The sequence below is a fragment of the Lycium ferocissimum genome, chromosome 2 (assembly GCF_029784015.1).
Source record: "Lycium ferocissimum isolate CSIRO_LF1 chromosome 2, AGI_CSIRO_Lferr_CH_V1, whole genome shotgun sequence".
Taxonomy (NCBI): Eukaryota; Viridiplantae; Streptophyta; class Magnoliopsida; order Solanales; family Solanaceae; genus Lycium; species Lycium ferocissimum.
In genome coordinates, this window is record NC_081343.1 from 53,149,782 (window position 1) to 53,177,452 (window position 27,671).

Genomic DNA, 27,671 nt, shown 5'->3' on the forward strand with positions numbered 1-27,671 from the left:
GCATAGAGCTGTCTGTCACACCACATACCGCGGTCAAAATCCGGCGGCACTATCACATCACATAACATACCGTGCCAAATACCCGAAGCCGCAATATCGCGTAACATACCGCGGCCAAATACCCGCCGCAATATCACAGGACATCGCGGCCAAATACCCAGGCGGCAATATCACAGACATAACATACATAACATAACATAACACCAACATACACCGCGGCCGAATACCCAGCGGCAATATCATATAACGACATACAAATCATTATTACAAACCCAATAGAATAACCAAAGCGTCCACTAATTTCCAACCCAAGGAAATAGTCAATTCAAATTTTCTCCGAACGCCCTCGAAAAGCATATCAATCCAAACTTCTGTAAATCATAATCCGTATCAAAATCACATGCATATGAGCAAATAAATAATTAAGCTACCTTTCAAAAAATCCGGTGACCAAATATATTTACTAACATCGGAAGAGGTACGTTAAAACAAGTTTCGCATTTATCGAAATTAGTACATCAAAGCTACAACCTTCCGAAATCGTCCTTATGTGTCAAACTGTATTATCAAACTCAATAAAGTAGTTAAAATAGTCATATTTGAAATCGGAATAATCATCACAAATATTTTCTTCAAGAATTGTCTAAATTACATAAAAGTATCGCGGGACCACGGACGGGTGTAGACCCGAGCTGGGCCCGCCCCATGAAAAACATACTCAATATATATCATACAAACTCCTACGAAAGTTTCAAAGCATTCCGAGCTCGAAAAAGTTATATTAGCCGTTTGTAGTTTTTGGAATCGCTAATGAATAAGTTCTTAAAAAATCGACTTTTAAGTAGCCTTTGCAAATTATTAATTCCAAGGGTATAAGGATCAACGTTATGGCATATTAGCACAAGGATACCCAAGGAAACAAGTGCAAATCATATACAAGCTCGGATTGCGAGAATAGAGTTTCCTCGAGGCTTGAATCATAGCCTAATTTAACTAAGACATGCCAAAAAGGAAGGTTACTTTACATACCTCAAACGCTCTCCAAAATGATCCGAACTCAAGCTAATCCAAACTATGATTCGGGCTGCCCACGATCTAAAAATAAGCCATAAAATGCCAAACATTAGCTAATGACTTTTAGGCCTTAAATTCCAATTTCGCCCTTAATTCTACAAAAATTTGTGCGCATTTCCCCGTAAATAGGCTACCCCGAGAATTTAACTCGCTCAAAATCAACAACAACAACCACAATAACCAACCTAGCAACATCGATAATCAATTCGAAAGGCAAAGTAATAATAGTAGCTCTCTTACATCATTCAACAATCTTTCATAAATTCAATTCGATGGCTTAACTTCAAGCTAACATCGACGCTTATACATTCGCATACTAACCCGAACCCATACCAACAACATTTAAGGACATTCTAAGCAATTCATACAACATTTCCAATAATCCCCAATTTTTCTCCAAACTGGCCGAAAACAAATTTCAACCGAGTGCCCTTAATTTTTTTTTCTTCATTTCCAAATCATGATTTGTATCCACAATTACATCTAACAATGCTATCTCATCAATATACCAATTACATTAAATATACAATAACCTCCAAAAACAGCCCGCAACATTAACAACATCATTTTGAGTCAACAAACATTCATTTCCAACATAAGATTCAGCAACACGACGATTAAAACAATAAGCGATATTAATTCATCCTTTACCAAACATTTGAGGGCTATACACGGCCACATTGTACATGAACATATAGATGGTTTTTATTCTCCTCTCCACTCCACAACAAGCAAACACGATACAAGAATTAATTCATCAATTCCATTTTTCAACACCCATTTACACGCGTAGCTCCTCAAGCACACAACCCACTTCCAACACACTATATTTCAAGATATTCATCCATATTAACACACTACAATAGGCATAAAACATTTATAACCCATAAAACAAGAGAAATTCTTACCTTTCTTCTTTATTCCTCAATAGGCAGTGGTTTCCAAAAAGATGAGAAATAGTGGATTGATCGCTCCAACGATGGTTCCACGCTACTTAGAGACCTCAAGATAATAGGTTTACATCAATGGAATAATTTTAGAAGGACAAGAAATGGGGGTGGATTTTCTGAGCCTTGGCCAAGAGCCTCCTTCAATGGAGAGGTCTTCAATTTTTTTTTGTGCAAGTGTTGAAATGAGCTTAAGATGACTAGTAGTCATCTTTTAATCCCTTTATGAAGAGTACAAAACTTGGCCCACTTTAATGTGTTGTTCCACTCAAAAGTTGACACAAAAAATTGTGTGGGGCCTCAATCCACTCACATGGCCAACTATGGAAAATGGATGATTTTTGAACTTCCAATTTTATCACTTTTGGTCCCAAATTTTCCTAATTGTTCCATACCAATCAATTCATGCACAACTTATGTCTTAAAAAAATCAAAGGTCAAAATCCCGACTTTGTATCCCGAAATAGTTTTGTCCTTAACTTATCATAATTAATCCCATTATTTCAATGCACAAAAATACGGGTTCTAACATTTTCCGCGGCTATGTTTGAATTGGGGACAGAAGGGTATGGTAGTAGTTAGAAATAATGGAAATGATTATTAACTATCAGCACTGTTGCATGGCCATTTCAATTATTGTTGGGCATTGAGTGCATTAAAACCTTAGATAGAAATGAAGTTTTTTCACTATAAATTCATGGGTTTAACGTTGTTCACATACCAAAGAAGAAGAAAAAAGAGTGAAACAAGCATAAAAGATAAAGAAAAAGGATGTCTTGCATGGCTGAGAAATGGGAGGAACTTAGTGGGAAAAACAATTGGGATGGGCTACTAAACCCATTGGATCTTGATCTTCGTAAATATATCATTCAATACGGAGAATTGGCTCAAGCAACTTATGACACTTTCTTTCAAGGAGAGAGCGTCCAAATATGCGGGAGCTAGCAGACACTCGATGGAAAATTTCTTTACTAAGGTTGGACTTGACCCGCACAAGTATCGTGTAACAAAATTTTTCTATGCTACCTCCTCAATTCCACTTCCTGATGCTTTCATTACAAGATCATTCTCAAGGGAAGCATGGAGCAAGGAATCAAATTTTATGGGGTTTGTTGCTGTGGCTACTGATGAGGGTAAAGTTTCACTTGGAAGGAGGGATATTGTGGTTGCTTGGCGAGGAACACTTCAGGCACTGGAGTGGGTGAATGACCTTGAATTTCTACTTGTCCCAGCACCCAAAGTTTTCGGTCAAGGGGGCGGTTTGCTTCCTTTGTTTCAACCTTTGGTGCATCACGGCTTCTATAACATTTATACAACGGAAAATCCACGATCACAGTTTAATAAAACTTGTGTCAGGGATCAGGTGCATATTATTTACATACTTTATACTGTAGTATTTTCATGGTTTTTACAAAAATATGATTCTTTGCTTCTCATTTTCGTATATGGTTAATTTCAATGATAAGATGACCCATAATGAAGCTCAAAAGTCTAAAGAACTCATCAATTCCTTCCTTTTAGGTAATGGAAGAAGTGAAGAGATTGATTGAGGAATACAAGCATGAAGAGGTCAGCATAACAGTGACTGGCCACAGCCTAGGTGCATCACTTGCAACTCTAAATGCAGTTGACATAGCTTTCAATGGTATCAACAAAACAAGCACTGGAAAGGATTTCCCCGTGACGGCCTTTCCATTTGCAAGTCCTAAAGTTGGGGATCTCAATTTTCACAAGGCATTTTCCAAACTGAAACATCTTCACATCTTGAGGACTCATAACTTATTGGATGTTGTTCCGAAATACCCACCCATTGGCTATTTCGACGTTGGGCAGGAGCTAATGATTGACACCACAAAATCTCCTTATGTGAAGCCTCCCGGAGAAGTTGTAAGCTGGCATTTATTGGAGCCGTACTTGCATGGAGTTGCTGGCTTTCAAGGTTTAGGACTTTCAACAGGCTTTAAACTAGAGGTGAATCGCGATATCTCACTTGTCAACAAAGAGTGGGACATACTTAAAAACGAATATTGTGTTCCTCCGCTTTGGTGGATTGAGAAGAAAAAAGGGATGGTTCAACAAAAAGATGGATCTTGGCTTCTCTTGGATCGTGAAGAGTATGAATTCTGAGGGAGCTAAATGCAGCTTTATTTCCTTTCCTTTAATGTTTGAATAAAAGGTTTCTGAGAGCAGCTTGGAAAAACCACATCAGATATTATATTATAATGTATTATGGTTCCTCTTATCACAGAGGACAAATTTGTATTTCGAACTATTTCTTTCAATGTTTAATAAGAATACTTTTAATACGTTCATGTTGTAAAATCAAACTAAAAGAGTAACAATATTAAAGGATGAAAGCAACATAATTAGAGAGATAAAGAGAGACAAGAGATGAGAGTATTTCTTATTTCCTCCAAGTATCAAGTGTGTACAAGTGTTTTCAAGTGTGTCTTCATATCACATTATATACCTCTATTTATATTATTATATAGAGGTAGAGTTACAAAGAATGTCTTAAAGATGACATTTACCAATTGACATCAGGGGATAGTTATGGGGGAGATCATGGAGATGTGGGAGTAATAACCACATAATAGTGAGGAAGTAAGGGATGGAGGATTAACTATACATCATGGAGAAGAGTAGTGGGAGTTAATTCTTTAGGAGTTGGACATCCACCATATTATTCTAATATTTCATAACACTCCCCCTTTTATGTTTTAAATTATTTAAAAGATAGATAATGCTCTTAGTCTATCAATTCATGCAAAATATGGTCAAATAATCATACGTATCTCTAGAGTATTAGTAGGAGCCCGTTTGGATTGGCTTATAAGTTGCTTATAAGCTGTTTTCAGTTTTTTTGAGTGTTTGGCTGGCCAGCTTAAAGTCATTTTGTGCTTAAAATAAGCTAAAAAAAATAATTGAGCCCGTTTGACTTAGCTTATCTAAAGCAGCTTATAAGCTGAAAACAGCTTATAAGCCAAAAAAAATAAGCCCATCCAAACAGGCTCTAGGTCTACCAAGCAGAGTATACTCAAATGCATCAAAATATTAAATAACAAGTCTTTTTTTAATGAATCTTCCTGTTGAATGCTAGTGTAATTATCCGACTACAGAACATAAGAAAGTTGACTGTTACATACTTCATGCAATTAAGTAGTTGTATAATAAACTGCGAGGAATGGCCTGTACACTGCGTGCTCACTTCTAGTGTATCTGGTTTGTGTTAGCGTTGTCATCTCCTGCATTTTTGTATCTGTATCGTCAGTTTAGTGATGTCTGATGAGATAATTCAACTGAAAAATCTTGAGAGGGATAGTTGTTTGGGGAAATTAGCAGCATTTCCTAATAAACTCCGAAATTGGGAGGACACTAACCACCTACTGCCCAAATTAGCTCAACGCACACAGAGACACATTGTGTATATTAAATTATTTACGCACTAACAACAGGTTTTTATCCTCTTTTTTTTTTTTTCAGGCATGTTAAGTCCACTAAGAACACAATATTATTAAAAAGGAATTTTCACATTGTATGGATAACATATACTCCCTCCGTCCCGTTTTAAGTGTCTTAGTTTGACTGGGCACAGAATTTAAGAAATAAAGTGAGACTTTTGAATCTTGTGGTCTTAAATTAAAGATGTGTTTGTCATTTAAATCTTGTGGTCTAAAACTTGCCAAAACTTACTAAATATAGAAAGAGCCACTCTTTTTGGGACTGACAAAAAATGAAAGTAAAACACTTAAATTGGGACGGAGGGAGTAAGAGGTATTTAAGTATAATAATTACACTTCAAATAAATTACAACCGTAACTATATTTCGCTGTCCAATTACCGGTCATAGCTATATTGGGTATTCCAATTCCCATCTCTCCCTCCCTCTTCTCCCTTACCCCTCTCTTCTCCGTCCCTGCCGACAATATTCCAGTTCCCATCTCTCCCTCTCTCTTCTCTCTCATTCCTCTCTTCTCCGTCACTGCCGACAACATTCCAATTTCTATCTCTCCCTCTCTCTTTTCCCTCACCTCTCTCTCTCTCTCTCTCTCTCTCTCTCTCTCTCTCTCTCTCTTCTCTTCTCTCTCACTGTCGGCGAATGCTTCATTTATTCCACCTGATATGGTGCCGAGCTCTTTTCTTCTTTAAGAAAGCCGACACAGGCAAAGAGCTCGGCAGCTGCGAGGAGACAAAAGCCGATCCAGCACAAAAATCAACCTTCGTTATCTGCTTCGGCACCATATACGACTTTAGATCAAGCCGATTAGATTTGAAATTTTGTTATTTGTAGACAATTTTTTTGAGTAAATACAGTGTATTCTCAAATCTTATAATGGCTTAGATCTACCCAAATTTGAGTGTATTCTCCATATTTTTAAAGTGTAAATACAGTGTATTTTGTATATTCACCGAAGATCTTACCGGATTTGACTGTATTCTTCATTTTTTGAGTGTAAATACAGTGTAACTGAACTTGTAGAGGTTTTTAGAAATGAATTTTTGTTGTTTGTATGCAATTTTTTCGAGTAAATATAGGTATCTAAAATTTTTATCTGAAATTTTGTTGTTGTATACAAATTTTTCGAGTAAATCCAATGTATTCTCAATTACATGCAAATTTGCAAAATGAATAGAGGCGAATTTCCAAAATATCTAAGCTACGAATATAGGCGGATACAATTTTTTATTTGAAATTTTGTTGTTTGTATACAAATTTTTTGAGTAAATACAGTGTATTCCCAAATAAAGGCGAATTTGCAAAATGAATACAGGCGAATTTCCAAAATGATCATGAATACAACCAATTTGAATACAGCGGAATACATAGCTACGAATCGTAATTAGCTAAATTATAGCTATGACTTGTTAGAAGCCTATGAACTATAGCTATTTCTGTAAGTTAGTACCCGTTTGGCCATAAGAATTATTCACTTTTTTCCGGAAATTTTTCACTTTTTTCAAAAATTAGTGTTTGGCCATGAAAATTTCAAATACAACTTTTGTATTTGGAAAGAAAAACTTATTTTCCACTTTTTTCACAACCAAAATCTTGTTGAAAAAGTACATTTCAACAAAAAAATACTATTTGCAAAAATTATGGCCAACTCCAACTCCAACTCCAAAATTCCAAACAAAAGTAAAAAAGTTTTTTGTTTCTATGGCGAAACGCCTACTTAGTCTATTAAAAATGAGGCATGCAAGATGATAATGCAGTATCTTTTTTAAATTAATTAGCCATATCCACTCTGTTGGAGCATGACTTGAACTTTATTTATATCAGCAAAAAGATGCACAAAACGGGGGATAAATACCCTGCACCTACTATATATATGATGGAACGAGCTCCGTCTACATCAGAAGTAGAACTTCGAATAAGCTCACAAAAATTCAAGTTTGAGAGTGAGGATGTGACTCATATCCTCACTACTAAAACAAGAGAAAATCAAGGTATATCAAATAGGTAGTTTCTATACATTGATCTATGCAGCTTCTAGCCCCAGGAGGTGAAAGGATTAATTCAACTAGAGAAGATAGTAGGTTAGATGAAACAAAAAGGCAGCCATGGAGTTGTTCTTCGTCTGTTTTGTGTTTCTTTTCTCCTTTGTCTCCTAAATTATTTACAAGTGAAAAAAGGCAAAGAAAATTATGTTCTTATATGGATTCCCTGTTACGTTATGGTTTCTTGGTCTTTTCTTTTTTCTCATAGCTAATTTGGATTCAGACTTAAAATTACAAATATTAGAAAAGAAAAAAAAGCCTGAATTGCTTGAGCCTCAAACGGGTTCATTATTAAATTCCCTCCAATCAACCTGATTTTCGTAAGCAGCTCCAAGATGTCCTCTAAGACGTAAGCGCTGCAAAGAGAAAACAAGTGTCCGACAGGGAGTTGAAATTTGGCTAACAAAAAGAATAAAAATGGATGAACAATTGCAGATCTGAAAGATAAAATTTATGATATATAGTGAGGGCATTTTTGAAAGTGCATTTTTGAAAGAATGGGGAGGATGTCCATTTTTTGAATGATAAAAGATGAGAAATAATTTATAGATGTCCCTTTTTTTTTTTTAAGAGGAAATAAGATTTCTTGTCCTCTTACAATTGCAATAGAAGAAAATGTCTTTTTTAGATCTCTTATGTGTTTATTTCAAATCTCTTATGTAAACGTCTTACCCAATCAAAGTGCATCACATAAATTGAAACGGAGGAATTAATATATTTTCTTAATTTCTCAAAATTATTGGCTACTAACTAGTAACTATTAAGTAAGCGTTAGGATTTGGGATCTCAATTTCAAGTTTTGATTTGAAATTGGCGTTTATTTATGAAATCTGCACAAAACTTCAACTTCAATTTAAAATCATGAATTCAAATTCCAAATCATCCAAAAAGTAGGATTTCATATTCCAGGTTGTGATTTCAATTTTTTTTTAGTTGTAAAACTTGACCTATAAGTTTATATTTTGTAAAAAAAGACTCATCATTTTAAATTTAATAAAAAAAAGACCCATGCTCGATGTGAAAAAATTGGTCATACCATGTGAAAGAGTTACATTAAAGAATAGCTAGTTATTACTATTGCTGATTGTCAATCTCCCTGCTAGTGGATAATAGTGAAAAAGAACCTTGACAAAGCTTCCTTTAATCACTTCAGCAACATTCTCATTAACCTTTTCTTCTGATTTGAAACAGTAAATTGTTCGGACCGGCAAGGCGATGCAATAGTTTTTTTTTTTTCTTCTTCTTCTTAATCGGATGTCCCTGAAGGGACCCGATGCAATAATAGCTTTTAATTTATTTATTTTAGTAAAAAAAGTAGGTTATAAAGACCACGTAAGATTAGTGTTGAATTCTAAACAAAAACGTGACCAATAATGGTGAAGGGAAAGAAAATTTCAATGGTGGAAGAGCAAATAGAGGGGAAGAGTAAAATGGCATCCACCTCATCAAATGACAGTGTCACATAGGATTGGATGTCCACCTTGGATAACTTTAACGGACAAAGGATATATTTGAACCAATAGTATAACATTAGGGGGTATATTTGAACCTAAAGTATAATGAGGAGTATATTCAGGGCCGGCTCAACGTCCAGGGTGGCCTAAAGCCATATCTAGATGAGAGGCCCTGACTTTTATTTTAAAAAAACTTCATATATTTATGAAGTGTATTTTTCTAACCGGTACAATCAACACTGGTAACAAATATATTAGTTTTTCTTCCTCTTTTTAGTTAAAATCACACCTTTTACTTTTAAATACTACTCTCTCCGTTCCAATTTATATGATACTTTTCACTATTCAAGAGTCAACTTGACTAAATTTTGAAGCTAAATTTGATTAGATTAACTCAGAATTTTAAGATTAAAATTTATGTATTTGAAAACTACATGAAAAGTACTATAAGTTACAACTTTTTTCATATCAATTTGGTGAAAAATACATCTTAAAATGCTGATCAAAGTTCATACAATTTGGATTTCCGGAGTAAAAAGTATCACATAAACAGAGGGAGTAATTTTTTTTTTTTAAATAAATTATAAACCTATTATTAGTGAAAATGTGGTTGCCTTGCCCTTTAGTCGGCACTGAGTATATTTTATTTAACTTTATAAAAAATTTATAACAAATGGAAAAACATTTCTTACCCCCCGACCCCCCTACCCAACCTCCCTTAATTTTTTTTTTTTTTACAGCACCCAAACCCCCCCCCCCCCCCGCCCCCCCGCCCCCAACAAATATACCCCCCGTAACCCGTACCATCACCAAAGTTGCACGCTCGAATTTAAAACTTCAATCCTCTGCTGGTTTTGTTTTATATGCAAAGTTAAATATAACCTTCACTTCTTCCAAGTGAAAGCCATACCAAACACACCCTTAATGGAAAAATCCCGTTAGGAAAATGATAGATCGTCTTCTTTTTTTGAGAAAAAAGAGTGTCCACTTATCAAATTAAGAAAGAATTAACCTTATTTTTCCAAATTTGCCCCTTTAAGGGATGATCAAATTTCCTACTGAGGGGTGTTTAGTCAAATTACCTCCAATTTCAAAAAATTTTTTTTTTTTTAGGGAAAAGGGTCAAATATACCCCTCTACTTTGTTTTATTAGTTAAATATAACCTTCATTAGTGGCCCCGCCTTCAAAGTTCACACTTTACGCCTATTTGGATGGAAATCCTCTCAAATTACCTAATTTCAAAAAATTTACCCACTTTTTTTGTTGACCAGCCCCGCCCGACCCGCCTATCATCATCATCAAGCTCTAGATTCATCTTCTTCCATGGAGAAAAAAAGAAAAAAGCAAGAACGCACCCAAATGATAAAATCCCAAAACTCACCTCAAATTTCATCTTTAAATCAATGACTATTTGATACTACTACTAAAGGACATTTTGGTTCTGGTTGGTTTAATGACCAAAATTTTGATAAAGTTGTTGATATAGGTGCTCTGTCTCCGAGATTTTATGGTATGAATATTGATGATAAGGTTGGATTTAATGATCGGTTTTTCAATGGAACAGAAATTCTCATCACGGTTTTTGTGATTTTCAAGTGTCGAGGAGATAATTTTCGTGATTCAATTGGGGGGGGGGGGGGGGTGTGTTTGTACTAAAAAAAATCCTAGTTCTCTGTCTAGAGACCTGTTTTATCAGAAGGAACAAATTAATTATGAATATTTGTGTAACATGAACAGGCCTTGTAGTAACAATGAGGGTCTTCAATATGACGATGTTGTTGCTAGAACTTGTGAAAACATCTAGAACAATACATGGGTAAGCAAAATTTTGTTGATTAAAAAAAAAAAAAGGTTGCACCAAGATTTGGAGTTGGATTTAAAGATGAAATTTGAGGTGAGTTTTGGGATTTTATCATTTGGGTGTGTTTTTGCCATTTTTTTTTTCTCCATGGAAGAAGATGAAGCTAGAGCTTGATGATGATGATAGGCGGGGCGGGTCAACAAAAAAAGTGGGTAATTTTTTTGAAATTAGATAATTTGAGAGGATTTGGGAATTTCCATCCAAATAGGGGCATAAGTGTGAACTTTGAAGACGCTAGGGGTATTTTTATTAACTTTCACTAACGGAGGGTATATTTGACTAATAAAACAAAGTAGATGAGTATATTTGACCCTTATCCCTTTTTTTAATTCGGAGGGAGTATAGATTAGTATACTATTTAGTGGTCGTTGGGAAATTATACAAAGTCATGAGTGTTATGCTGCTAAATCATTGGAAAAAGTAGTTTCGAAACAATTAAAACAGGTGTGCATTATCATCTGTTATGATTGCTAGGTAATTCGAAAAGGTTAACTTTAACAAAGGGCACAATTTTGCACTAAAATCATTTTGAAATGGAGAAAGCTGTACAAGTTCGATCCATTTAAACTTTTATCCAATTAAACTAAGTTTAGTCAAATATTATCACTCCCTCATCGTACAATTGGCTGGGTTGACCCGCTTGGGTTGGAGCTTTACAAAGAGATTGCCAGCATTTTGGAACTTCATCTCTTCGTTGACTTAGATGGAGCATATCAATCGACAGCAAAGGGGGAAAAACTAAAATTTCGTATACGACAAATTTTATTCTAACAAGATATACAGAGAATCTATATATAATAAAGTTAGATATAGGCAATTGATGCGACTTACATGACTCCAAGACGCATTTATCTTTTTTGTGATTTTTTTGCCTTTTTTTCCTAATTTTCTATTCAACTTATTCTTAAAAATATATAAATGGCCAAATAAATATTAATTAATGAGCCAGTCGTTTTAAAGGTGACACATGAAAGAATTTAGTCCTCTAGGTTTCTTCCCATAAATTGTAACAGTATACTTCATGAAATAATTTGTAATAATGATCTCATCAATTACTTAGTAACTGAAGGGACGTTTAGAAAATGCAAAATGATAAGATTTTAGTCTTCTCCATTCTCTTTCCGAAATTGTAACGGCAGAAAGCTGTTATTTATACATGATATAATTTTCAAAACATCTCATCATATCAAATGACTTGATAAAGCAATTGCTTTAGGGGGATAAGGATAAGGTGTTATCAACCCAAGATCATGCTTATGGCAGTGGAAAAGGACAACGTGAGATCTAAGGAATATCATTTTACTTGCTAAGCATTTGGGCTATATATCTCTATCATTTTCATGGGCTTGCCAATTGCCACTCATATCTATTGATTCTTTTGGGCTTTGGCTGATTGATTTTGTTGTTTAAGCTTCATTATTTACGTTGTTGTTCTAGACTATTGAAAAGATTGTCTACAATTCGATTCACCAACGGGTACCTCTCTATTGCAGACAAAAGAGTACGTATTTCGTGAAGGTTATAGACAATTGAGGGGCCGGAAGAATTAGGAATATGATAATGCGTGCAAATATTGAATGGCTTTAGATGCCGCTCAACCAAAAGCATGCTATTAAGGAAGTTTTCTGGCACCTATCTTTGACGACCAAGGATTCTATTTATCTTTCTTTATTTTTCATTATTTTGGCTTTTTCTCCTTTTTTTGGTTTATTAGTATCTAAATATTTTTGTTAAACTTTCTCCTTTTCCTATAATAAATGTGATTAATTTGTATTAAATTTATTAGTAAAAGCAAATAAGTTTTCCTCACGTCTAAGATGAGTAGATCACTAACTCCTCTTTTATCCTTCCCTTCTAATGTGATTAATTTATAGTAAATTTATTAGTAAAAGCAAATAGCATTCCCTCTCCGGTCTCCCCCACGTCTTTATCAGTAAAAGCAAAGATCACTACTCATTCTTTTCAATAATTAAAAAAAAAAAAAAACTCAAAATTCATTATTAAAGGGAAACAATCGCATACTGAAATGCTACAACTATTACTGAAATTCGTTATTAAATGATAAATCATAATGATTGATTAACGTGGGTTTTCAGTTACTAAACTCTCTGAAAGAATCAAGCTTACTTTGTGCATTCTCACATCTATATAAAGGTTTTCACATTATCATCAGCTGATTAACAAGATATGGTTTGAAACTTTTTTGCAAGAAAAAATGATTGATAATGGAATAAAAAGAAAGTTTTGCAAGGTTCGATGAATGAAACATGAAATAAAGCAAGAGTGCAGATGGTGGAAGGTTAAGAGGCGTTGGAGGATGGTGGAGAGGAGTTTGGACGATTGCGGTGACGAAGACCCGTTAGTTTGATTCTATTGAGGTTTTTACAATTGAAGAAGAAACTACTCAAGGAAGAACCGAATCTGCAAAAAAGTGTAAACAGAGAATCAAAATCAGATCTAGCGAAGAATGAAGGTAGATGAACAAATAATGAAAAAGTGAAACCTGAATCAGAATCGAAGTGGAGGATCTGAAGAAATTTTCAAAAATGAATAGTATATATGTGTTGAGGCTCAGACAACGTATTTCCTCCCTTGTCAAAGTTTGTTACTTTTTTTTTTCCTTTAACTAAAGAAGTGATTCACTTTCTGTAATATTCAAAATCATAATAATGTGCACTCAGATTTCATGCTAACCAAGTTTTTTTTTTTTTTTTTTTTTGGGGGGGGGGGGGGGGGGTGGTTTGTTTAATATGCTCATACAAATATTAAATTTACAAGATTACTTAATTCCCAAAAAGAATGTTTTTTGTGTAACTTACAAGTTTTACTTTCAAGGAACTATAAGAAGACAAACAAAAAAGTAACTAAAGAAAACCAAAAAAAAAAAAAAAAACAAGGAAAAGGCACACTACATCGCTAAAACACATGAATAAATTGGAAAAAATAAAAAGGAAATGAAAAGGAAAAAAATGAAAAATATTGTGAAGAAAAGAGGAATGCATGGCCAGATTTATTTGTTTCGTATTTTCTTTTTCTTTGTATATCACATTTCTTCTTTGTTATTTTTTTCAAAATATGGTAAACATCATAAAATACTTTAGAAAGTAAAATGCATAAATGCATATATAATTTTTATAGATACATATAAAAGATGTAGTTTATCTTTTCTACCTAATATTTTTTTTTTTTTATAACCGTGCAAAACACGGACAAATTTACTAGTTAATCAAAAAGAGAGAAAACAAGAGAGGTACGGTAACAAAAAAAAGTACCCAGAACCAGTAATGTACTAAATTTATTATTGGCATTCGCAAGAAAATAATGTACTCCTACTTAACAGCTTCCTGAAGCAATAAAGTTGACTTTTCACTGGGATCTCCACTTTGCAAAAGCTAACAATAAATTTTTGACATATATATTAAAATAAAACGTGTGCTCATCGATCTTTGTTTTTTTTTTTGTTGTTTTTTTTTGTTTTTTTTTTTTTTTTGGATCGATTCCACTATAAGACGTGAATAAGTATGCAATTTATTCAAATTTATTTACATGTGCTTTAGATTACTTATGAGGTTTCCACATGCTGACAACATGCCTTTGCGCTCACAACAATCTCGGAGCCATGTGAGCGGCAAGCTTGAACATTGATAATTACTTTGCATCAATCTCAAGTTAATTAGATTCCGTCAAATAAGTCCTCACTGCTTATGTCGAATCATTAGATGGATCTTAACAAATTCAATAATTCAGGAAGTATAAGCATTTTATGACCTGAACACCAAAAAGATTCCTTGACTTTTCGTTAGTTTACTTTTTCTTGGTCAGAAATGTGCACATTTTATAATAGTTACCTGAACATGGATCAAAGCTCATTTTAATTAATTCATCTGACACATATCACGATCTTCTTTAGACTGAAATATTAACAGCACGTTTCAAGAGAAACATTAGAAAAAAGTGATCTCTTCCCTATAAATCGTGGTTTCTAATGCTTAAGTAAAAACATATCTAGACGAAAGTAGTAAGAAAAATAGAGAGAAAAAGGCAGAAAGAGAGAAAAGCAAGTGTGAGAGAAGAATTGAAGAAGCATGAGTAGCATAGCTGAAAAATGGGAGCAGCTTAGCGGCAAAGAAAATTGGAAAGGGTTATTAAACCCCCTGGATCTTGATCTTCGAAAATACATCATTCAATATGGAGAATTAGCTGAAGCTACTTATGACGCTTTCATTTCAGAACAAGTGTCAAAATATGCTGGAAGTTGCAGGTACTCGAAAGAACACCTCTTTGCTAAAGTTGGACTAGATCCAGAAATGTATCACATAACTAAATTTTTTTACGCGACATCATCCTTTCCACTTCCCGAGGCCTTTATGATAAAATCATGGTCAAGGGAAGCATGGAGTAAGGAATCAAATTTCATGGGGTATGTTGCTGTGGCAACAGATAAAGGGAAGGCAGTGTTAGGAAGAAGGGACATTGTTATTGCATGGAGAGGAACAATTAGAACATTGGAATGGGTTAATGATCTTCAATTTTTACTAGTCCCTGCACCTAAAGTTTTTGGTGGTGGGAGTTCTATATTACCTTTGTTAAAACCATTGGTGCATCAAGGATGGAACAGCATATATACATCTGATGATCCAAAATCACCATTTAATAAGACCAGTGCTCGAGACCAGGTACAAATTTTGTCTTCACTTATTGGTAGTTTATATAGTTTTAGTTAGTCTGTTGTTGTATGTATGTTTGACTTTTCCCATAATGTTATATGACTTCCATTTGGATTAATTTTTTTTTTCCCCACAAAACTGATATTGCATAATTCAAACACTAGTCTGTTGTACAGAGCAGTAGGAAGCCTCATTGACAATTCAAACTGGAAAATTTTCACGCCAATAGACTTCATGGAGTAGCGATAAAGATATTTGAATTAATATCTTACCCACAAACTTATGTGTTTTCGGGGCATAGTAAAAGTATGATTTATCCAATCCGACCAAGTTATGTATATTATTCAACCCTCTTGATTGCTAAATTTAGCTCATCTAAAATTGGGTTGATTTGGTCGACATGGCTCAAAATAACCCATGAGAAATCATGTCCAAATATTTAAATTAACTTTTTTTTTGTTTCGTATGTTATATATTGATTTATTGGTTTGTTTGGTAACTAAATAAATTACAAGAAAATAAACAAACAAAATTAAAATTTGGTAAGAGTTAGATGTGTTGGGCTATAACCCATTTAGCCCATTTTGACTCAACTCATTGCAACTCAACTAACTTCCGGACAGGGTGGGCCAATGACTAATTTTCTTTTCAAGATACTAAGATTAACGAAACTTTTTAAAGAAACAAACCCTCGAGAACCAAGGAAATTTAAGATTACTAGGGAGTTCCATCTTTTTATTTATCATGGCTTGCTTTTTAAAAAGAAAAAAAAAATCTCTTAACCAAAAAAATAGTAAGTGGGAATTAATGATATCCTTTATCTTTCTTGAATTTTCTCCTTTTTTTCTTCATCATAAATCTATATTATGCTAATTCTTCATTGTAGGTCCTAGAAGAAGTGAAAAGATTAATCGAGAAGTACATGAATGAACAAGTTAGCATCACAGTGACAGGTCACAGCCTAGGTGCAGCACTTGCAACCTTAAATGCAGTTGATATAGTTTACAATGGATTCAACAAAACAAGCAAAGGCAAGGAGTTCCCGGTGACAGCTTTTGCATTCGCAAGCCCAAATGTTGGAGATCTCAATTTCAGGGCAGCATTTTCCAAACTGAAAAATCTCCATATTTTAAGAGTTGAAAACGTGTTAGATATTGTTCCAAAATATCCACCCATTGGCTATATAGATGTTGGCGATGTACTAATAATTGACACTGCCAAATCCGATTATTTGAAATCTCCAGGAAACTTGGGTACTCGGCATAATTTGGAGGCTTATTTGCATGGAGTAGCAGGCACTCAAGGTGTAGGAATAATAGTAGGAGAAATTTTGGGTGATTTTAAATTAGAGGTGAATCGTGATGTCGCTCTTGTTAATAAATCTACAGATGCGTTGAAGGGAGAATATGGTGTGCCTGCTAATTGGTGGGTTGAAAAGAACAAAGGGATGGTTCAGAAGGAAGATAAATCTTGGGTTCTCTTGGATCGAGAGGAGTATGAAATTTGAGAGCATTCAAATGTTATGTTTATTTTCAATTTGGTTTAATTTGTTTTCATGTATGAGTTAATTTCCCTTTTATTAGATGTCCTCGAAGGGACAGGTATTAAGTTGCATCCATCTATCTTGTGCTATGTCGTCTCCGACTTGAAGTTTGGTTCGTTATGCCAGTGTAATGTTAGATAAAAATTTATTTGCGTTTGATGTTTACAGCAAAGTATACCATTTTACTATAGTAAAGTGATAAATTAAGATGAGAGTGTTTTTAATTAACTATGATCTGGTAAAAATAATTTATGTTGAGAAACATATTTCATATATTTATTGAGTTGGTGTAAACATTATTTGCAGTAAGTTCAATTCTTGTCAAACAACAACATTATTATGCCAGGAAACGCTTTTCTCCTCTTTCTTTTCTCAGTTTCCTTATCTCCTGCTATATATGAAATCCAACTGAAGGAAGTACTAACCACTTTCTTAATAGGTGAAAATAATTTATATTTCTCAACTTTGCTTTAAAAATTAAGTTCCGCCCCCAACTTTCAATAATAGATAGTCTTCCACCCTTATTCTATGTAATGTCTATTTTACTCTTACATTATCAACCTTAGTCTTTATTTTATACTTTTTTAAAATTCATGATATTTTTCATTTTCTTAATTGATATGAATGTTTTTTTTTTATAGAAAAAAGTAACAATTATTTTTTAGAAGAAAAAAGAGCAAGAAAATACTAATTGAGTATATAAGTTTAAGACATTTATAATGAAATATGCAGAATAAAAATAATAATTTTATTAATAGTAATCAAAACTCCAATATCAATTTATACAATCGAAAAAATAGGTAACAATATCTTTAAAAATATATTTTAATGCAATTAATATAAAAATAATTAATAAAAATAGAGGTATATTTTATAACATTCCTAAAAGATTATCTATTTATATTGTAAATGAGTTTAAGGTTATAATTTAGAAAATATTGGAGTAATGACAACCAAAATTCATATATCTTTGTAAACAATGGAAACAATAAAGAATAAGAGAGGAATGAAACTTAAATATATACATATACACACATGCACATAAATACATATATACATACTTAATGCATGCAATATTAAAATAACATTAACTCTTTGAGCAGGATTGCTAGCAACCTAGGAGTGCCACTATGTGCAAATGAATGTACTCCAAAAAAGCAGATAATATCTTATGTCCGAGTGCTGGTTGAGATGGATGTAACTAGACCACCTCCTGAGAGTGTGAAAGTCACGGATGCTCATGGCAAACTCTTTGATCAGTATGTCAGCTATGAGTGGTGGCCCTAATATTACCCCTTATGCTGCCAAATTGGTCATATATACCCTGATAAACAGACAAAATAACCTCAGAAACAACCAAAGCCTAAAGAGAAGAATAGGAACAATAAGGGGGACCCTAAGAAGGATAAGCAGGCATGGCAGAACAAAGGGGGATAGCCTAAAGTTCCTCAACCAGTTCAGGAACCTGTGCAGGGGACTAATAATGATGAAGAATGGCAATCAGTGAAGGGCAAAGGGGTGAATAAAGGAGCAAGTGCAAATCAGGAGCAGCTAGTAGAAACTGCAAATGGTTTTACACCACTATAGGAAACTACTTTCCAACAAATTTTTCAAGCTGCATTGACTATGCAAAGGGGTGGTCGGGGCAGTACAGGAAATGGGAGTAAACCTCCTAATCCTCCATCAACCTCTCAATGATTATAGCCACCTGGAATGTAAGGGGCTTCAATAAGCTTTTTAAGCACAAGGAGTTTAGTAGAGTAATGAATAAAGAGAATATAGTAATTATAGCTATTACAGAAGATAGAGTAGCTAAACAACATGCATCAAAAATCATGAAAAAGGTATTTCCAGCATGGAGCTGGCATGATAACTATAATCAAACCAATAGAGGAAGGATCTGGCTAGCACGAGATCATAACGAAGTGGACCTCACAGTCTTAAGCGCTCACAATCAATTTATACATTGTTTACTGAGGGATATCAACACTGATAAGCAGATGGAGTTTACTGCAGTGTATGGTTTACACACCATTGTAGATAGGAAACCTATGTGGCAAGCTCTAGAGAATATAGAAGCAAATATAGTTAATCCATGGCTCATCATGGGTGACTTTAATGCAGTGCTTAATGGAGAAGATAGGATAGGAGGAAGTCAGATTCAGGATGCTGAAATTAAAGATTTTGCTGAGTGATAGACAATACAGGGCTTACTATAATGAAGTCCACTGGTCGATTCTACACTTGGACAAATTCACATATACATAGCAGGATTGACAGGGCCTTGGTCAACTCTGCTTGGATGAACATCTGGCCCCAGGTGGAGATGGAAGTGAAGGATCCTCAATTCTCAGATCATGCTCTACTTTGTGTCACAATTGGCAACATTCCATATATAGGAGCTAAGCCTTTTAGATTCCTGAACCACTTATGCAAGCATAAAGATTTCTTAGGGATTGTTCAAGAGAGTTGGGAGAAACCAGTATATGGCAATGGTATGGCACAGATATGGAACAAGCCTAAGAGTATGAATGAGGCAATGAAACACTTGAATACCACAAAATTCTTAAAGGTAGAAAATAGAATTCATGATACAAGGCAACAACTCCAGGACATCCAAGAGAAACGCAGGCTGATATTTCATGATCCTATGTTGTTTGAACAAGAAAGGATGCTGAAACAAGATTTGGAGAAATGGGTAATGGTTGAAGAGAATATTCTAGGGAGCAGAAGTCAAGAGTGCAATGGTTGAACTTAGGAGATACAAACTCAGAATATTTCCATGCCAAAGATAAAAAGCGGAAGGAGATTTTGCAGTGCAGTAATCATATAAATAGGCTAATGGCAAAGAATGAGAGAGGTCTTAATAACAGAACATTCTAAAGGGATAAGATATGAAGAATAGGGTTTTACAAAGGGTTACTGGGGACTTGTGCTACACAATTACCTGCCATTGATCCTAGTGTAATGAATTCTGAGAAAATTTTGCATAGAGACCAGCAAATGCAAGTAATTGCCCCAGTTACAAAGGAAGAGGTGTACATGGCACTCAAAGACATATCTGAGTTGAAAGCTCCAGGCTGTGATGGCTTTAATGCCTGTTTCTTCAAGAAAATATGGACAATCATAGGAGAGGATATATCTAATGCAGTATTACATTTTTTTCAAGATTCTAAAATGTTCAAAACAATCAACTGCACAACAGTGACCATTATTCCCAAGGTACAAAATTCCTCCTCCATTAAAGAATTTAGACTAATTTCATGTTGCACTGTGCTTTACAAATTAATCTCAAAAGTGTTGACTAAGAGAATGCAAAGTGTGATGGAATACTTGGTGTACAGTAGTCAGGCAGGATTTGTTCCTGGGAGAGTCATAACTGATAATATCCTACTCAGTCATGAGTTAGTGAGGGGTATGGGAGGAAAGGGATGTTCCCCAGGTATATGCTTAAAATAGATATGCAAAAGGCCTATGACTCAGTAGAGTGGCCCTTCCTTGAACAAGTACTGCATAGTCTAAATTTCCCTAGTTATTTGTGGTATGGATTATGAGCATGTGTAGCTTAAGTAGTCTCGCAAAAGTTTTACGATTATTGTATGAACGATATACATAGTCTATAATTCGATTATGAATGGGAAACCAAGTGAGTACGCGCGCACTTTGATGCCAAAAAAGGACAAAGGCAAGGGACCATATGTCCTCTTTCCTGTTTGTGCTAGCCATGGAATAATTGAGCAGGCTATTAAAATAACTACAACATATACCAGACTTCAATTTCCATCCCAAGTTTGCAAAGCTGAACTTAGTTCAGTTAGCCTTTGGAGATGACTTGATACTCTTCTGCAGAGGGGATACTAGTTCAGTACAGCTGCTATATCTCTCGGACTTCTGGACTTATTGCCAATCTCTCGGACTTCTGGACTTATTGCCAACCCTACAAAAAGCTCTGTATATTGTTGTGGAATTACCAGAGATGCGGAAGCGGAAATATTAGAAATTCTGGGATTTAGGAGAGGTGAACTTCCATTTAGATACTTAGGGGTCCCCCTAAGTATAAAGAGAGTCTCAATAGTGTAATGCAAACTTTGATAGATAAGATCCTGGGTAGGATTAAATCTTGGACTACTAAGTTCCTAACCTATGCTGGCAGGGCCTAACTAGTCAAATCTGTTTTGTTTTCTATACAAGTGTTTTGGGCTCAAATATTTGTGTTGCCAAAGAAGGTGATGAAGATCATAGAAGCTACATGTAGGAGCTTTTTGTGGATAGGAGGGGCAGAGATATCAAAAAAAGCTCTGATATCTTGGGAAAAAGTTCGCCAACCTGAAACAGTAGGAAGTTTAAATGTCTTGGATATCAAAATGTGGAACAAAGCTGCCATTGTCAAGCTATTGTGGAGCCTCAGTCATAAGAAAGATAAATTATGGGTGAGGTGGATTCATATTTATTATGGGAAGATCAAAGATTTCTTGAAGACATTCCTAAACAAGCATCATGGATAGTTCAAAGAATCTTGAAGGCAAAAAAGTATGTATAGGAGGCAGGTTATACCAGGGAAGAAATGCAACAGATGCAACAGTTTACTAGTAAAACTGTTTATATGAAACTTAGAGGAGATTTTTCCAAAGTTGGATGGAGAAGGTTGATTTGTAACAACATGGGATTACCCAAATGGATCTTCATACTGAGAATAGTTGTGCAATCAAGGTTATATACAAGAGACATGCTGGTGAAATGGGAAATTACTACATGTACTGACTGTCCCTTGTGTGAACAAACAGAAGCAAGTCATTCCCATTTATTCTTCACATGTCTATTCTCCTCACAGGTCTAGACAAAGTTGTTACAATGGTAGGGTATAAACAAGTCTGTAAGTGGTTGAGACACTGAGGTGCACTGGGCTAATAGCTTTGCCAAAGGAAAGGGTGCTACAGCTGAAGTATATAGAATGATTCTTGCAGCAGGGGTATATCACTTGTGGAATGAAAGAAACAAGAGAGTTTTCCAAGGGGAGAAACAAACAGTGGATTACATAGTAAAAGAGATTGTGAGAGAAGTTCACTTTAGAGGAGTCATAGTAGTGAAGGCGACAAGATGGCTGGAAAAGCATAATTTTTACCCAGCATAGTCGATAATGTTTGTACTTGTAATGAATGATGATGCATATATTGTTGTTAACATATATTGTTGTTAACTAGATATAGGTGAGGAGGAGGTCTGAAGCACTGGGGCTCATATGTCCAGTGGCTCAGATGGATCGTATCTGTACTTCAAATCTTACTTTGGTAATATAAAGTTATTTACCAAAACAAAATACATATTAAAATAACAATCATAAAAATAGCATCATATTTTGTGACAAATTAATATAAGAATTATTCTAATTATAATGTTAATGAAATTAAATAAAAACTTATAAATACATAGGTAAAAAGTTAATATTATAATTATAATATAACATGATATTACATAGATGGAGGATTAAAAATCTCAAGGATAAAATAGACATAGGATAAGGGGGGAAGAATGTCTATTGTTCATAGTTGGAGGGGGGGGGGGGGGGGGGAGTTTAATTTTTAAAGTAAAGTTGGGGGTGTAAATGATTTGCATGTCCGTTATAAATAGGTTGTCTATTTTTTACACTTTTATTTTGGAATTTTTAGTGGATATAATTTTAAAGCGTTTAGTTTGTGCTTCTCATTTTATATCGTCTTTTTGGAAATACACAAAAAAGAAAAGGGGAACAAAAAACTAGCTAGGGATTTTTGCCTTGTGAGTTTGCCTTCCAGATTAATTGTGACGTATTTACATTTTTCTTGAGTCCGATAATATTGAGTTTCTGTTATAACTTTTTCACTAAGAAGAATTGGAAAAAATATGATGAAGAAAATCTCTTAGTTTAACCAAGATTGATTCTCTGACAGATGAACAGGGAGGTAACTAATACAAACAGAAAGAAAGAAATAATGGAGTATTATGATAGCCTGCTAACTTGGTTAAAATAAGTAGTCAATGACTTAATGTGGTGTAAATTAGGGAGCAAGTGTTACAATTGTACGTAATTATGCTGGATTGTTGGTACATACAACTGGATTAAGATAATACTTTTTAATAAATATATTAAGACATGTTATATAACTGTTCTAATTTAAATTTTCTTCTTTATCCATCTTCCAAACAAGTAGCCTTTAAAGGACAATATATGATTGATATGCTCTTTATTTGATAACCAGTACTAAAATAAGATGCAAAAATGTCATGTAGGAGGGAGAGGTAAAATGGGTTAGGGATCTTTGAGGTGGCATGCCACGTAGCATCCACCTCATCAAATGTTAGTGTTACATAGGATTGGATGTCCACCTTGGACAACTTTAATGGAGTAAGGATATATTTGAACCAATAGTATAACGGCAGGGATATGTTTGGACCCAACGTATAATGAAGAGTATATTTGCCCCTTTTCCGATAGTATAGGGGTATATTCTGCCCTTTCCCATATTTTTTTTGGGATTTTTACACTCTATGCCAATTAGGGCAAAATAATTACCCGTTTTAGACCATGTTTATCTTATTACTCGAGCTAGTCCCCCATATCAAATTCCCAAATGCTATTTTTTACCAGAGTTCATTGGCGTTACTTCTTTATCTTTTCAGATTTCTCTTCTTCTTTCTTCTTTTTTTTTTTTTTTTTTTTTTTTTTTTTTTACTTTTTATCTTTTGTTGTTTGAAACAATATTATGCACATTACGTTTTTGTTTCTTGTATTTGTTTCTAATTTTGGATTGCAACGGCTACCGGTAGCTTTTGTTTGCTTGTTTTCCTCAGGGGTTCAATTGAATCTCGTTCATCCCAAAAGTACAATATGCAAAAAAAGCTTGTACAATTTTGTATAACAATGTAAAATTGTGTATAAACACTTCTTATAAACTATTATACACTTTTATGCGGGATAGAAGTGTGTATAAACATCTCTTATACATTATTATACATTTTTATACAAGGTGGATAAAGTTGTATATTGCTGTATAATGTTGTATATCGTAAAAATATGGCTATGCGGATGTAAATTAAAAATATGGGTACGTGAATGTAATTTCTTGTCTTTGGATTGTACATTATTGAAATTTTCCCTATTTTTTTACCAAAAGAGCAGCAGTAATAACAACAGGTTCCCAATTGCTTCTTGTGTATTTATTTGTAAATTAGTGTACATTAAATTCAAGATCAAAGCAAGAAGCTACTCAATAAATCATGTTCTCTCCGGTAATCCCCCTCAATGAAAGAAGCAAGGAAAATAACATTTACTATTTCATTGGAGATCAAGCTAAAAACGGAATGTGAAGAGATTTTCATGCGGATCAAAGTTTCAATATTTTAATACAGTTTTTAAAAATGTTAAAAAGGAAAACAAAAATAGTTGGAAGCGTAGGCATCTGAAAAATTTAAAATGTAAGTCCTATAAAGTTGTACTAAATTCATAAATTTAAGAAATATTGAATGCAAATTAGGATTAGTTATTTCGGACGTATATTCATATGACTAGTTACATGAGGTCCGTACTAAGCCTAGGCCCAAACTCAAGACATAAAAGTATGAGCAACTTACATAAATAACTACCTTTTAATGCTTGCTTTTAATCCATAGCTACCTTTTTGCTATTTACAATTCGTAGCTAAATTTAGGCATTTTCGCTGTATTTGACTGTATTACAGTGTATCTAACTACACTTTTTATTATATCCAACCTTATCTGATGTCACATGTATTTGTTAATTTCTTTGAACACATGTGTATTCAAAATGATGTATTTAAGTGCACTTAAATACACGACCGGGGCTGTGTATTTTAGTGTGTTTATATGTTGATGTATCCTTTTGTTTTGGGTGTAATTGAATGTATTCGATTGTATTTGAATGTATTTCAACAAAATTTCATATATAAAATTTCAAATACACTGTATTTACTCGAAAAATTGTACCAACACATACAGTCAAATACATCTTGTTTGCCCCCCCCCCCCCCAAAAAAAATACAATAAGCAAACGACTGTATTTGATTGTATTTCAACAAAATTTCATATGCAAAATTGCAAATACACTCAGATCTACGATACAAGAAGGAGAAGAAGCTATGAATTCCGATATCCATCAGATCTGAGAAGCGTAATGGCAGTGGAGGATACAGTGTCATTTCTTAGGTCTGGTGGAGTCGCCGTGGAGGAGGAAGAGGCGGAGGGGGCGATGTGGCCACCATTGAAGCAACAATACGTGAGAAAGCTTACTTAGCCGGAGATTTGGTATTTGGCCGCAGAGACGGAGGAGAAGGCGACGGCCGAGGGAGAAGAGAGAGGGGAAAAAGAGAGAGGCACCAGAGTGAGGGAAAGGTATTTGGCCGGAGAGAGAGAGAGAGAGAGAGAGAGAGAGAGAGAGAGAGAGAGAGAGAGAGAGAGAGGAATGATGGAGAATTACAAGCCATAAATCTAATGTATTTTGGTATAGCTATGAATGGTAATTTGCAAAATTACTGTAGCTACTAAATATAAATAAATTAAAAAGGTAGTTATTATCAATAATCACCTCTTCGAGGTAGCTATGTCAAGTAATTATTCCTAAAAGTAATAATATTTTAGTTAACGAACTATAATTTGTATCATATTTCTTACTGCATAATTAATATAATTCAGTGGCATATTTAAAACGTATTGTTGATAAGTCTTCTGAATCATTAAAGTTTTTTAATCGCTTAATTTGACAATTTTTAAACAAAAAATCATTTATGAGGAAGGAAGTTTGGCAGGAGAATTACCAAATATCAAAGAGAAGGAAACAACTCGACATTTTGTAAAGTAACATGATTTTAAATTATATAAGATAATTACAATTCGGTGAAAATCATCAATTGAATTTTTTTGACATTTTTATGAATTTGTGTGCATATTATTTCCTTATCTAGAGATTGAAATAGATTTTTGGTATTTATAAGGTTTAATTTCACTCATCATATTTCATGCTACACGAGTTTATGTTAGTTAAATGTGGTGATTTTGAGCTTAGTTTTAGACGAAATTAAGGAAAAAATTAAATTCATTAAATGAACCTCAAGAATAAATTTAGTTCTTCATATATAGTTTATGCTTAAAACATTAATCACCAGTTAAAATTGTAATTTATAGTTCTTTTTGTATAGTTTTTAAAGTCTAGTCAAATTAACTCTTGAAAATAAAAAGTCCCACATAAATTGAAATGAAGAGAGAATAATTAGTAAGATCTAATAATGCTCCTGTTTGAAACGGAAATGTGGTTCTGCAGTTGCCTAAATTTTACCAAAATGTATAATAACAAATAATGTAAGAGTGATCTAATACTCCATTCAATTCATATGATGGTGTTTTTAGCTAGAACACACCTCTTAAATAGTTACGTACCCCTAGAGAGTTGGAAACAATTTCACTGGATTATCCTTAATTAAATAGTACTAATTTAATATAATTTCTTGATTATGTTAAAACTATTTGTCTTGAGCTAAATATAACAGTTAAAATATGACATAATATTCTATTATATATAAGTGTCATATGAGGATTGACACAGCATTAAAAAGTTGTACCATAAGCATTACAAATTGTACACTTTACCACAGCAATGAATACTTATACCAAAAGTTACATAAATTGTACACTTTAATCAATTACTTCTTTATTTCATGTGGACATATGTCATAGTACTGAATATGTATTCTCTTCTCATGTATACAAAAGTTGTACCATAAGCATTACAAATTGTACACTTTAACACAACAATGAATACTTGTACCAAAAGTTACATAAATCTATTATTTCTATTATATATAAGAGTGGTGGAGGGACGAACACCGCTGTCCCTCCTTGTACCAACCGCTTCAAAAATTGTACTCTTAATGAATTCTTATACTAAAAGCTATATAACTTGTACTCTTTAACCAACTACTTTTTTATCTCACATAGACATATGTCATAGTATTTAACATTTATTTTCTTTTTATGTATACACGTATGCACTTATTTATTTCCTCGTGCACATTTACTTGTTCACTTTTGACTTTTCACGTTCTTTAGGAATTAATAAATCCCACATAGACATATGTTATAGTACTGAATAGTTATTCTCTTCTCATGTATAGATGTATGCACTTCAATTTTAATTTTTCGACACATATTTATTTCCTCCATGCACTTTTACTTGTTCACTTTTGACTTTTCACGTTTTTGCTGAATATTTATTTTCTTCTCATGTATACATGCATGCACTTCAATTTTAATTTTTTGACACATATTTATTTTCTCCATGCACTTTTACTTGTTTAATTTAGACTTTTCACGGTCTTTAAGAATTAATAAATGAAGTACTCCGTCCGTCCCATATTACTTGGCCAATTTACTTGACTTTTCACGTTCTTTAAGAATTAATAAATGAAGTACTTCCTTCGTCCCATATTACTTGACCATATTACTATACTCGACTTTTCACATTCTTTAAGAATTAATAAATGAAGTACTCTCTTCGTCCCATATTACTTGGCTACATTAATAAAAATATATGTCTATTTTTCTATTCTATATTTTTCTTTTTTTCTATCTATTATATA

General features: G+C 33.9%; 1 protein-coding gene and 1 pseudogene across 1 annotated transcript; both read left to right on the forward strand.

Moving 5' to 3' along the window:
* Window positions 1-2,617: 2,617 nt before the first annotated feature.
* LOC132044405 (phospholipase A1-IIgamma-like) lies at window positions 2,618-4,327 on the forward strand (annotated as a pseudogene).
* A 10,557-nt stretch (window positions 4,328-14,884) lies between these two features.
* Window positions 14,885-17,058, forward strand: LOC132048183 (phospholipase A1-II 1-like). Its single transcript, XM_059439093.1, has 2 exons — window positions 14,885-15,512; window positions 16,390-17,058. Exons 1-2 carry the CDS (start codon window positions 14,922-14,924, stop codon window positions 17,008-17,010), a joined length of 1,212 nt encoding a protein of 403 aa, XP_059295076.1. The 5' UTR covers window positions 14,885-14,921; the 3' UTR covers window positions 17,011-17,058.
* Window positions 17,059-27,671: the final 10,613 nt, after the last annotated feature.

Bases quoted from the DNA above. Each gene is read 5' to 3' on its own strand.
- LOC132048183 (XM_059439093.1), top strand. From the start codon at position 14,922: ATGAGTAGCATAGCTGAAAAATGGGAGCAGCTTAGCGGCAAAGAAAAT. The intron at 15,513-16,389 runs GTACAAATTTTG...TCTTCATTGTAG, and splicing joins AGACCAGTGCTCGAGACCAG to GTCCTAGAAGAAGTGAAAAG.